The sequence below is a fragment of the Heloderma suspectum genome, chromosome 6, assembly GCF_057233095.1.
Source record: "Heloderma suspectum isolate Gila_16-S chromosome 6, 16-S_ref, whole genome shotgun sequence".
Taxonomy (NCBI): Eukaryota; Metazoa; Chordata; class Lepidosauria; order Squamata; family Helodermatidae; genus Heloderma; species Heloderma suspectum.
Window position 1 is genome coordinate 6,340,592 of NC_139463.1, and position 14,260 is coordinate 6,354,851.

General features: G+C 43.8%; 1 protein-coding gene across 2 annotated transcripts in view; it reads right to left on the reverse strand.

Moving 5' to 3' along the window:
• The window catches only part of SIK2 (salt inducible kinase 2), a 93,667-nt gene that overhangs the window by 18,908 nt on the left and 60,499 nt on the right, over positions 1-14,260 (reverse strand). The window contains exons 6-9 of one of the 2 annotated variants that reach the window (XM_084803535.1): positions 12,685-12,808; positions 8,106-8,326; positions 5,925-6,077; positions 3,871-4,035 (exon numbers count right to left, since the gene is read on the reverse strand). In XM_084803535.1, the coding sequence (XP_084659661.1) occupies positions 3,871-4,035; positions 5,925-6,077; positions 8,106-8,326; positions 12,685-12,808 (663 nt within the window). The remainder of the gene's footprint in view (positions 1-3,870; positions 4,036-5,924; positions 6,078-8,105; positions 8,327-12,684; positions 12,809-14,260) is intronic. The other variant, XM_084803536.1, reaches the window with a different exon arrangement.

Here is a 14,260-nt window from a genome sequence, read left to right on the forward strand (position 1 = left end):
AAAAGCAAATACTAATAACACCGTTTCAATTAAAGCATCATGCTGTGTGCCAAGTTTCCAGCATCTCACAATGTAAACAGGCAGGAAAACAACTGCAGTTACAGCTGAAAATTAACATGGAAATTCTTGGCTCAAAGGAAACTTGAGGGCTAGTCATTTTCAGAACACCGTATCTGCAAGTTGACAAGCTGTTCTAAATGTGAAGAAATCTAAGACTGGCTGCAAAATGGCCTCAAAACTATAAACTGAAATCCACCCAACAGTGTCCTTTTCAGCATAAATGACAAAGACTGTTATGGCATCTTAAAGATTTAGCTTATGCCATAATAAATTTGTAAGTCTTTAAGTCAGCCTTGTTGCTTGGCCTACAAAGATTAGTAGCCTGCAACATTTTTTACTCATCTGCTTTTTACTTACAAGAGGGGCTCCTCTTAAGAGTAAAAAGCAGGCTTGTAAAAACTTGAGACTAGTAACACAGCAGGCTCCCTGCCTGCTCTACCAGCTCTCTTAGCTTACATGCTGGCTGCAGAAATGAAGCTCCATGAAGGCAAGTGAGCTGGAGGAGGCAGAGAGCAATCCATGCCTCCATTGCCAACCCACTGCATTTATGTGCTAGCCAGGGAGGAGGGGGCTTCACTTCTCCCCCGGCCAGCACAGAAGCTGTGTGAGCTGGCTGAAGAGGCAGGGAGAAACTCACCCCTCCTTTACCAAGCCACTGCATTTCTGTATTGGACATGCAGAAGGCAAAGCTCCTTCTTGCATGCCCAGTATAGAAACAAGGCTAGCTGGTGGAGAAGGCATGGATCATTCCCTGCTGCTTGATGTCTAGACGAGACACGCAGGAAAAGCCTTCACCTTCAGTGCATCCAGTGTTGGAACTGATCAGGCTGACACATTAGGGACACTGTCCCTGTTGCAACAGCCTGATTCGCTTCCATATTGCAACCAGCACGGAAGCCAAGGGTGCTGGCGAAGGAGGGCCAGATTGCTTGGTCCCTCTTTCGCCAGGTTGCTCACTACTTGTCCACAGGGAATTCCATGTGTTCACCTGTGTGAAATTCCTGGTTGTCAATTGCGACCAGGTGAGCTGTTAAAGACAAGACTGCTTTAAGTTAAATTCTTCATTGTTTATGCTGCAACAGGTTAAACATGGCTGGCTACCCCTCTGCAAACTTTTCAGCACAAGGTTTCATATTTTGCAGAGAATGTGGAAAGATCTATGAGACAAGTTAAGAAGCGTCACCAGCTCTGGTTAACTTCTACTTAGAAGGGAGGCTGACTGGGTATCAGTCAAAGAATACTAGAACCAAAAAAGACATGGCAAGTTCCTTCACACCACAGCTGAATATTATCATCTCTCTGTGGCTTCCATGTACATAGTATCTATGTCACATGCATGTGTTCCACAGTGGTAGCCACGTGCTAGAGAAATTCACTGTGCACTTTTGACCATCTTTTCAATCTTTCTTTTCATGATATTTCTTTTCAATTTTTCTCTCATTTAAAAGTCTCCTCAACTACCTTGTCGAAGGTAGAATTGTTAACATTAAACACACATAAAAATTAATATGGGAAGATCCAGTCACAAATGAAGCCTTTCCTGAAATGAACTACCTTCTCTGGCAACAAGAATATTTGTGAAGATAAACTTTAGAGCACAAGTCATTATCTCAGAAGCATCCCAAGGTCACTTCGCCTGTTCCAAGAGATCGTTTATCTGTCATGTGGCACACATCATGTCACAGGAATGCTATGCCAACTTTACTGTATATAAAAATTTAAATATCAAAGTTGGCAGCTCCTGGCTTTGGCTCATGGTATATTTCTCACACAGCCCCCTGTGCTAACAAAGTTCCTGTTCCTGGGTATGGGGAAAAGCTGCCACTTGGAGAAGAATTTTCAACTTGCCTGGCTTTTTAAGAAGCCCTTCCTGGACACATAGTCAGGTGCTTCAGGTACAATGTTTATGTTGTGGCATTAGAAACCGCACCGCCGGAAATGTGAGATCTTTTCTACCCACACCATCCACCCTGGAAAATACCTGCAAGCCTCCCACTTCCTTCTGCTATGAAGTAGCCAATTAATCCATCTCTTACACATCTTTTATTAGCTACCCACTTCTGATAGCAGAAACATATCTGGTGGTAAACCACACTGAAAAGGATGCCCACACAAGCACCATAAATAAATGGGAACCGTTGTGCAATACCACAAGAAGACTTAACATTGCTCTACCATGAGCTAACTTTGAAAGGCAAAAGCAGCCACAGCCCACAGGCCAAAAAAGAAGAAAAAGCCAATTCATGTTTTTTTGATGATTTGAAATATTTCTACCCAGCTTTTCTCCAAAGTGGCTTACAACCTCATTTGGCATTAATATGAATCAACACTGCAACATCCTACAGCAGCCTTCTCCAACTTGGTATCTTCCAGATGAATTGGACTACAACTCCCAGAATTCCCCAGTCAGCTAGCTGGGGGATTCTGGGAGTTGTAATCCAACACATCTGGAGGGCACTGGGTTGGGGAAGACTGCTCTACAGAGAGCACAGTCAAAATCCATTTTTTTTAAAGACACCAGCATAGTTCAAATTAATCAAACACTACTAAATGCCCAGGTAAAAAGAACAGTTTTTAACAGGAGCCCAAATATCAGTAGAGCCCCATCCTGGCAGACAGATTTGAGGCTGAATTGTACAAACAGGGTGACGTTACAGAGGCAGCTGCCTTCCTCACAGCTACCCACCCTATTTCCAATTGTAGGGGCATGCAGAGCAGGGCCTCTAATGAAGATCTTAACCCTTGGGCAGGTTCATGTAGGAGGAGGCAGTCCTTCAGGGATCATGGCCCCAGGCTATTTACGGCTTGACAGGTCAAAACCAACACCTTGAATCATGCTCAGAAACAAACCGGTAGCCAGTGAAGACCTTTAAGTACCAGTTAAAGTACTCTAGCTGCTTTGTTCTTTATTTATTCAGTTCAACTTTCCAAATGTTCTTCACAGACATGCTCAAGTAAAGCACATTGCAATAATCTAATCTGGATATTACCAGGGCGTGGAAAACTGTGGCGTGGCCATGTTTTTCCAAGAGGGGCTGCAGCTGGCAAACTCTTTCTCATAATACTAGACCCTGGGGTATCTAAGGAAGCTGAATGGTGGGAGATTCAGGACTGGCAAAAGTGCAGATTTAAACGATGGAATTTGCTTCCTTAAGACGTGGTGATAGCTACCAACTTAAATGGCTTTTAAAGGGGATTAGACAAATTCATGGAGGATAAGGCTATCAACTAGTCCTGTTGGCTATATATTATCTCCATTATCTCAGGGAGTATGCTTTTCAGGACCAGTTGCTGGGTAACATGAGCGGGACACTGTTATTGCCTTCATGTCCTGCTTGTGGGCTTCTCAGAGGCATCTGGTTGGCCACTGTGAGAAACAGGACACTGCCCTAGACAGGCCTTTGGTATGATCCAGCAGGGCTTTTTATTGTTAAAGGTGCTTTGAATGACAGAGGCCACTCACCACTAACTGCCCAGAGAGCTTCAGCTATTGAGCGGTATAGAAATGAAATAAATAAATAAATAACCTGGGGATCCATCCATATGGCCAGAACTACTAGCACCCCTAACTGATCCTTTAAGGTTGGGTGCAACCCATCTAGAACAGACCAACTCCTTGGCCAACTGTATTGCCAGCCACCAGTACCATCAGACAACTGTAGAATAAACTGCAGCTCTTCTGTACCAACTATCAGAGATTAGCACAGAAATGTTTCTGTTTATTCTACAATTGCCTCAATGGGCAGCACCTTAGGAGCTCCAAAATTCTGGGAGACCTGAAATATGGTATTTGAGAAATCTAAAATATACCTTTGGTGTGTCAATTCTCTCTTCCTCCATGAAAGCTGATTCTGTGTGGCAGGCAGAGGGGGGAAAGGAGAATGCTTCAGCGGCAGAAGCTGGTGGGAGGCCAGGAGACCTTAGCAGCCTTACATTCTGGGGACGCAGGTTTACAGGAGCCCCTGCAGCATGGGCCTACATGGAGTAAAAGAAATGGGAAAGAAAGAGCAGTTATTATGCAAGCAAAACACAAATGGAACTAGAGGTTTAAGACATGGGATGGAGAAGGGGCAGAAAAAAAACACCAGCAAGTAATAAAGCGGAGGGTTGGCAACCTGTGGGACAAAACAAAACAAAACAAGCCTAACTTGACAACAGGATAAAGGAAGACAGAAAAGACTGGACTGCTCAGAGCAGGTGCTGTGTCCTGCCCCATCAGCCCATACTGCCCCACATGGGGGTCAGAAAAGAATCAAGAAGGAAGGTGCTGGTTCTGCCTCGTGGTAGTTCCACGTGAGGCAGAATGTTCTTAGAAGAACCTTCTCTTCTGCCTAAGCTCTCAACATTTCTGTATTACAGGCTTTGCATGCCCAGTCCCACATGTAGGACTGTACAGAGGCCATGAAGAACTAGGGCTTCTCCAAGGGCTAAAGTGAAGTTGTACCTTCCCTGTTATTTTAAGTGTGTGCTAGTTAATGCTCATTATAGTGGCGTCATACTGATTAAAGGAAGAGTAAGAGGCAGCAAGAGGCCTGCCAGCAAGGAGATTGCCACATCAACATTAACCATCCGCGTACACTGCAGATCCCAGGCCTGCAGGCAGATGCTGCTCCCTTGTCTCCAGCATCGCACACTTGGTTTCTATAATTTAGAAACAAAGGACATACACAAATATAAGTTCGTGAAATAAGGCAATGTTCGGGGATCTATTGGGAGCTCCAACTTACTGCTAATTTTCATATGCGACAAGGTCCAGACTTATTTTTAATGAAAGAAACTCTGATCCCATCTAACATTTTGCTCCCAAGTGTGTGTGACTCACACAACACTGAGATACAACAACATCAGGGCTCCTGAAGCAGGGGCAAGGCCAGCTGGAACATCATGCTAAACATGCCCCAGTGCAGGACAGTCAGAATGTTTCACCAATGAGTTTGAAAGCGATTTAACAACCTGACTGCTTTCCAGACCACCAGCTGGTTTATGAGTATGTTAATGTAGGCCAGTGCTTACCCTGCAGCTTCAGACCTGAATTGTTTGTGACTTGAATGTCAAGAGAATCACAACATCTCCCCAAAGCAGAGTATGGCATGATTGGTAGGGAAAACCATTAGCTACTTAATAAGCATTTACATAGCACTTGGACGTGGTCAAACACCTTCACATACATCACAGTAATCCTTACAGTGACCTTGTAAGGAAGTATTATCATTTCCATATTGCAGATTAGAGCAGGGAGGGAGGAGTTGAGCCTGAGAGATGTTGGCCTGCCTAACACTACCTAGAGAGTTCATGGCAGAATTAAACGGGGGGGGGGGGGGGGGGCTGCCTATTTCGCAATTTCAGCCAATATACCAGTGCACATTATAGAGGCATAAAACACAGTTTCTTGCCTTTACCCAAACCATGTTGCATCCTGAAATGCTCTGCATCAGAAAAAATAATCAAGAAAAGTAACTGGGCAGCAGCCTAGGTCCCTCTTACTAATTCTCTTATCACTGCAGCAGACAGCACCACTCCCTAGAACTCATCAGGGGAGTAGTTGATTCCACATCAAGGGACATGCAAGGGGTCAGGGCAAACTTTTGTGACATGCAAACAGCCAAGTTCCGGGATCTAAAAATAGGGTGGAAGGGGTTGGGATTTAAAATGGGACTCTTTGGGAAGGGAGAAAAGCTTTGTGACTGAATGCTGGCTTGTGTGTTATAGTTCAGTGGTAGAGCACCAATTTTGCATGCAGAAGGTCCCAGGTTCAATTGCCAGCAACTCCAGGTAGGCCTGGGATGGTCTGAAACCTGGAGTGCCACTGCCGGTCAGTGCAGACGGGAGCTTCCTATGTTCCTAGTTCCGCCTAGAACAGTTACCTTGGCGACTGTTTGTTCAGCGATGGTGCTCGGTCGTCGCTGGCGGGAATCTAGCCGTTGCTCCACGGGGAAGCTACTGCGATGTGACTTGAGCCTCTCTATGAGCAAGTAATAGATAGCAGCAAAGTGGTTGTAGCTCTTGTTCTGCAAAGACTGAGAAGAGAACAAGCATCCCAGTGTAAGTCAGAGCATCTTATCTTTCATATTTCTCTAGGGCATAAGGGGCTGCCAGAACTATGTGCGTACTGAGTGGTAGAGCGTTCCACTGAACAACTTTCTTTTGGACAACTCGTGTGTGTAATTTTTTTTTTCTGTTCAGATTCTACCTGCATATTTGTGTTCAGAAGGTATTTTCACAGAGATAAGGTAGTGAACTGAGGGTGGGCATTTGCCTACCCCTGCATTGTGTTCTTAGCTCACTTTTATGGAATTGCATAGAGTGTTTTCTGTAAGTACATCCTGCAGTGCCATTTGGGTGGGCACTTGGACAAGATGCCTTTCGATCCCTTCCAGCTCAGCATTCTGTCACCAGCCAAAAGGGACAGTGAGTATTGGGCCCTGGGGCTATAACAGCAGCTTTATGACAGCATCTGTTGAAGAGGACAACTCACCAGCAACTCAGGTCTGCTGTCTTTAGACCCTCAAAAAACCAACAAAACCCAGCATTAGCTAGCCATTCCAAATTCTGAGCCACAATAGGAAATGGAGCCCTGAGGAAAGAAAGGCTCAAGGTTTCATTCCCTGCCCCTTGCCACTTTCTGGCAGGAAGTATTAATACTGCAGACTCCACACTGGCTAAAAATATCGACCATTCTGAAGGAAGTGATCACACAGACTCCTCAGGGAGCATTTTAACATTTATTTCTGGTAAGAAGCTTGATTTGGAATCCTAGCTGAGAAACCAAAAATAAAAAGGAAATTGCTTGCTTCTCTAAGGATATTTTTTCTTTGTCAAATCTCACATTTCAGAAGCTTAAAGCAAAAGGGAGGGTATTTCCTGTTTTGTTCTTCTCATTATCCCCACTATCTCTTAAAACATGCCCTGTAAATATAATGGAAAATAAGCCCACCTGAACATTTCCCCTTCTTTAGGCTATGAAATATAAGAAGGCTTGCCAGTGAAGGAAACAAAACATCATTTTCAAAAAAGGGGAGATTTGCTTTATTGCTTTAAAAAAACCCATAAAACGACTACATTTTAAAGTAGTTTTAATTTGGTCCATTTGAAACGATAAAAATACCAAATCCAGGGCAGAGGGAGCCTCTAAAAATAGACGAGTACTTACTACTTTGTTCAATGCTTATTTCTGTCCACATTCCATATTGATATGATACACTCTTCAGATGCATCATCATCACCACCGCCGCCACCAATTCTTATACCCCGCCCTTCCTCCAAATGGAGCACAGAGCAGCTTACAATATTAATAAAACAAGTACCAGAAAAACAACAATAAAAACCTGCCATCACAATAAAACAATTTAAATACAATAATAATAATGTAACCTACAAACAACAAAACCAACAAAACCAACAAATCAGGAGCCAAATATTTTTGTGAACAAGAAGGTTTTTATCTTACATTTAGACGTATTCCTAGTGGAGGCTAACTGCACCTCTCCTGGGAGGCAGTTCCACAGACACAGGGGACTGCCACGGCGAATGCCCCGTCTTGCGTCCCCACCCTCCTCACCTCATCTATGGCGCAGGTGGGGTGGGGGTGGGGGGGGGGGAAGATAGCGAGGATATCTTCTGCAGATCAAAGGGCCCTAGTTCACTGGTAATGGCTGGCCCACTCATTACCAGCCTAACATCTCACCCATGGGCATCATACATTTCACTGCCACTGGAAAGCTCTGCAAAAGAATCCCCAGAATACAATATGAGCTATCGTGACAGTGTATACTGTGGGGATACTAGCTAAGTAACACATCTTCCGGTATCGGAGACGTACTTGCTAGCATATATCCAAAGGCCATCAGTTTTCCTCCCCAAAATGATTTCACAAAAGCACTGGGGTCACTTAAGTTCTCATACCATTATGTAATTTGTTTTAACTTCACACAAAAGACCTAATAATGCTACAGAACCTTGAGGAAAGATACCAGATTTTTTTCTTCTTTACAGAGCAGTAAAGTAGGGCTGTAAACCATCTCCCTCAACACCAGAGACTGTTTTACCTCAATCGTTTTTTGTTGATCTATTCCCAAGCTGTGCATCAGTCGCAGAACTTGCTCGTTGTATTCTCCAATTGAGGGCTCATTCTCTTGACCTTGGGGGTAGAGAACAGGTCTCTGAACAGGAACCTCTATTAGCATCCACTTGTGCTCTTTAATCTGAGCAATTGTCAGCCTCTTAGAGGGGTCCAGGACCAGCATCCTCCGGATCAGATGCTCACACTCTACATGCACAAAAGAAGGGGTGAAAAGGACAACTTGACAGAGCTCATATGGGATCTAGTGAAGAGGTAATTAGTCCAATACCTATTGATACAGGCTATTAATAATAGGAAAACTGCTTAGTTTAGATGCCAAGTAAGTTCTTGCTAAAAATAAAAATAATCTTGAAGCCAAGGTCCTTAATTTGTACAAAGAACAAAATCCATCTCTCCCACAGGTGAGCAATTAGGGGAACAGCACAATTATTTCGAACTGCAGGCACAATAAAAGGAATAATAATAGTTATTTGCACCCGTGGGGCCAACTGATGTGCACAGAAGCACTACATTTGCATTAACCAATGAAGCCTCAGAACTGAAGCAGAAAGTAACTGCATTTTAAAGCTGATGTAACACAACCATGGACACAAAGGACTTCTGTGGCAAAGAATGCTGCCTTATTCCACAGTCCAGCTTCGCACTCATGAATATGGGCATTCTCTGGGTAACTGCACACATTAATGGTCAACCATAATTTAGGGTTACATGCACAAACAGAAATGTGCTTGTGCAAAGCGCTCCCCACCTCCTTCTCCTGCACAGCTGGGAGGAAGAATAAACCAGAATTTAGTTTCACTTTATCAGATTCCTTACATGTGAACCAGATATTGTGGTTTAAAATAAACTCTAGTCAACTGGTAAACAAACTGACTTCAACCCATAGATTGTTTTTGTGCTTTGTTTAGCAAAGCAGACTTTATTTTAAACCACAATTCCTGGTACACACATAGCGACAAACCAGGAATGTGCTGAAGTGAATGAAATTGGAGCCTGGCTTATTCCTCCTGCTGGTCACGTGGGAGGAAAAGAGGGGTGCGCGGGAGCCCAGTGCTTTGCGCATGTTCATTCTTTCTCAGGCACTTAACCTTAAATTACAGTTTACTGTTACATGCAAATGCATCCTCTCTCTCAGGTGTCCCAGAGAGTGACCCAATTTTTTCTCCTCGTAAGTTCCCTCATTACCCTTGAAAAGTTCCCCTTTCCAGCCATGCATCCTTTGCTCTTCTGGTTTGCTTGCAACTGTGCCCAGTATCGTTGCTGGAAACCACTGTGGTCTTTGCCAAGCATTTATGGGGTCTTTGAGGAAAGCTGCTAAGAAGATGTTTTGCTGTTTCAGGGCATACGATCATTTCACCTTGCACCAAGATAGGTTGTTCTTCATAACGTATCTCTTTTTTATGGCAGATTGGATTTCCTCACTCACCCAACCCTGTTTAAAGATGGATTTCGATGACTGGGAGCCAGATGGTAGCTGCCAACACTTGGAAAGGCAACACAAGGGAAGGCGGCCACTTGGGGTGTTTCCAAGCAGGGGGCTCCTAGTGCTACCAGTCAAAATGCACTGTGAACCTATTCCAGCTTTCTCTCCTTGACCACTGGGGGTAGGGGTGGTGTGCGGTAAGAAAAAAGATGGAAGACGTGGTGGGAAGACATAGGTTACAAATGGCCTTCCAATGTCTGGACCTCTTGTAAAATTCCATGTTTGAGGAAAGGTGACTGCAGGATACAAGCCTCAACTGGAAGCGCCCCTGGTGTCTTGGCCACAGAGTGAAGCCCAGCAATACCTGCTTCCCTGGAATTTTTGGTAATTTCCAAAGGGGTACCAATTTCAGTCTGTTCCACCAAAAACAACAAAGAGTCTTGTGGCACCTTAAAGACTAACAAGTTTATTCTAGCATTAGCTTTTATGGACACTATTCACATCTTTAGTTTTTAAGATGCCACAAGACTCTTGGTTGTTTTTGCTGGATATTCAAGCGACTGCAGAGGATGCGTCATGCTGGGCTTAACTACATGGTTAGAAAATACTCAAAAGTCTTGTCCTTGCTTGAATCTATTCCTCGGACTCCTAGGAATTAAAGGCAATCCCATGTCCACAACTGCATTCTGAAAGGCAGTTACTTGATCAGGATTTCATATTTGCTTTCATAATAGACTTATAGCAAATGTAATTTTGAACTAACAGAGGCTGTTCTCAACCTCAAAGGCTAGAGAACATGAGCCTAGATGGCTTAGGGTTAATATCAAAAGGCTGAGGGGCAAAGATTCTGAGAGAATGCAGAGCTTATTCTTTTCACAAACAAAACATGAAAAGGACTTCACTATTTTGAATCCAAGGTGAATAGAAGCACAGCTAAGCACTGGAAAACACCAAAAGTAGAACATAAATGATGGAGAAAGGAAACAGAGCAAGGTGGTGGACACATTATTTTGGTGTTGGAAGCATATACTTGTCATATGAAGAGCCTTTTACAAAAGGAGCCAGTAAATAATGTATTTTAGGAGTGGTGTCTATTGGAAAGACTTAACAAAAAATAATAATTAAAATTAAAACAACAAAGAGACGTGTTGCACCTTAAAGAATAACAAATTTATTCTGGCATAACTTTTCGTGGACTATAGTTCACTTCATCAGATGAATGAAGTGTTACTGACAGCTTCAGGTGTATATACAGTACATATGGTGGTGGTGGGAGGATTTTAAGGCACAATCCTATTGAGATAGACAGTCGGCTCTGACTTCTTGTGAAGTCAGAGGCAACCGCTATCCAATGCAGGGCAGCTGAAGCATGCAGGAGAGGGTTCCTTCTGTGCTCTGGCTTCCCTGCAGTTTGCCTTAGATGTCTGATTTCAGGTGTCTAAGTGTGGCTTGGGGGGGGGCTGGGCTGGAGACCGCATAGGAAGCGGTCTGAAACAGCTTCTGTGGTCTCCTTCCCTCCCTGCCCCCGGGAAGGCCCCCTTTTCGCCCTGTCCATCCTCTGTGTTACAAGCACAGACAGGCACAGAGGAGCAGCCACCGCAGTTCTCTCTGCCCTGGCTATGAGAGGGAGGGGAACACAGTTTCCTGGTTACGAGCTCGGAGCTGGGACACCCAAAAATTCTATCTCCCCCAGAGAGGCTGTCTAGGGGACACAGGACTGCTCTCTTAAACAGTGAGCTTAGAAGGAAATTAAATGCAGAAAGTACTGACAATCACATTATTAACAGTGGCCATTCACAAAACAATTGCTGCTGATAACAAACATCCTGGCACTACGTAAGCCAATTAACACGTGAAGCGTGATTTAAAAAAATACTTTAAAATTCAAGCCTCTGGCAATAGAACTTGAACCTGTTGATGAATTCTAACTCTAGAATTCTAATTCTAGCAGACTCTAGCTCTAATCTCCCACTGAAGTGTCTTTGCTCCACAATAGCCACTTTAAGGTCAGTGACAGACTGGGCAGATTCACATGACTGCCAGCACCCACAGTGGCTTAAATAAGCTGTGGCAGGTGAGTGCCCATGCCGACAAGCCACCCTGCCCAGGTTCGCATGTCACAGTAGGCTGTGGTGCCCACCCTCCACAGCTTGAATATTCACAATGGCGGCCAGCATGCACCACAACCCATCGTGGCTTATTTATCAGCTCATACAAAGCAGGTGGAACAAGTCTATTCATTCATCACTGCTTAGCACTGTTAAATATGGCATCCCAGCTGCTTTCTATGGTATATCAAACAGCTAGTTTGTGCTGATACAGATGGCTTAGCAGAGGCTAGAGTATTATTAGGAAGCTGCTTAGGTCAGTGCTGAATCATGGAGCCAAAAGAGCCCGACTCCACATTATGTTCTGTGCACGTTATAGCAGGTGATGCGTCACCCAATTGCTCCAAGACTGGTGCTTAGCCACTTATGTTATCATATGCTAATAGAGCTGCACAATGGAGCAACCGGATGACAACTTGACCATGCAGCCAGCTGTACTGGGCACTAACAGATTGATTTATTTTCTGTTTATTTATGTTTGTTTACAATATTTATATACTGCTTCTCATCTGAAATAAATCCTGATGGGGTTACAAAAGAATAATAATAAAAAAAACTACACACAAAGATACACACACACAAAATAACAACATGAGGCTGGTTTTCTCATGGCTGGGAGAAAACCAAAGTAAACAGATATGGTTTCAATAAATGCCAAAAACACGCCAGTGTTGAGGCCTGACATACCTCAGAGGGGAGATCATGTCACAGGGCAGGTGCCACTGCAGACAAGGCCCATCTCCATGTCATCAAAGTCAATTTGCAGCCATCCAAATTGACCTTTAGCAGCTTCGCTTTCTGTGAGGTTAGAAATAATGTTCTTCTAGTCCAAATGCCTCTCTTTTTTGCCAGAGGGATGAAATGGAATTATCTTCAGGACTTTTATTACACAGGCAGGCACACGCACACACACACGCACATGCACACACACACACACACACCTCATCACCTGCAGCATATGGTAATCAACAATGGAAATCAAAGCAAAAAGAACTGATTCACATAGATATTACCTTCAGACATGAAATAGGGGATCCGGAATCTTCCTTCCAGAACACGTTGCCTCAGGATGGGGAGTGTAGGTCCGTCAAAAGGCAGTGCTCCGCAGACTAAAACATAGAGAACGACACCCATGCTCTGGAAAACAGAAGAGGAGTTCTGTGTTTGAAAACATGCAGGCCCTGTCCCTCCTCATTCCAAGGTGCTAGCCCAGTCACATTATCGTTTTATTTCCAAAGGGTTTTTTTTTTACATCTGAATGTTTCAAGCAGCAAGTAATGTATATCGAAAACTTACCCAACACATATGTAACCCAGAACAAGACCTATACAGCAATACTACCAACAGCACCCCCAATCCTTAGAAGCCCATGTCTAGGTTTTAATAAAATGTCAGCTCTTGACTTTTGTAATACATTTCTTCTTCTAAAATTCTGCAAGAAGCCTATTGGACTTCATGAAAATGATTCACGCTTGCTTAACTTGGCTGCAGATGTTGGGTTGTAGTTGCTATAGAATCAAAATAATCTGGCCGGGACAGGCTAGATGTGAGCTGCATGTTTCAAGTGTATGTTCTGGGCCATCTGGGAGGAGGCTTTTGACGCTGGTCTGACATAAGAGGGCAAGGAACCCATTTGAAGTCACTTCTGCTGGGCTGCAATCAACCCACAAGCTAGTGCAGAGGCTTCCTCATCCGCTGTGTTCTTGTGTTCCAACTACCCACTTGTGGGTTCAATTTAACATCTGGATCTATCTGGCAGTGACATTTTGATACTAGTACTCAACTGCAGGGTTGCCATTGCATCTGGAAGAAGAATTCTCAAGTAGGGCAACATTCACCACGATGTTATGATAGGAAAACATCCACCTGTGGAACTAACACGTTCCACAGCATACTTAATGGAACAGCCACCCTATCCTGGATATGTTACAGCACCCCAGCTATCATGTGAAAGGCTACAGGCACGTTCTATCCAGACTGAAAAACATTACAAGAACGTCTGCAATTCTGGAACTGCAGAGCAGACTAGACCCTGACTGAGACTGATAAGGGAGGCTGGGATATAGAAGCTAGCTCTACTCAAGAAAATGTAAGCCATCTCTAACAGAGGCATAGGTAATCTTAATCCACGTTTGAATCCCACTCCAAACTTTGCTTGAATTCTCACTGCTCAGAATACACAAGCCTGATCCTCTCTAGTTCCCAACTCATAAAAGCTTAGGGGAAGAAATCCCTGTGAAGGTCAGGATAAGAGCCTCAGATCCTGATTCTATGCAAAGCCCATTAAGAGTTATTACATAAGACTGGGGCAGGGAGTTTGGGGGAAGAAGCAAAGTCAAAATATCAGCAACTTGGCAACTGCTGAGCTCTCATTTGAAAATATGTACATTATCAAGCAGCACAAAGTGAAAGTTTTAAAATCTGCCCTACAGTTTAATGCCACGCGGAGACTGTGATGATTTGATAGTGTTATATATGTAGATTTGAAATACTTTTATTATCCACTTTCCTTCTTTTCAATGTTCTCCCCAGCATGTTTTGGCACTCTAGACACTTCTTTAAATGGTTCTACCCCATACAGATTGTCGT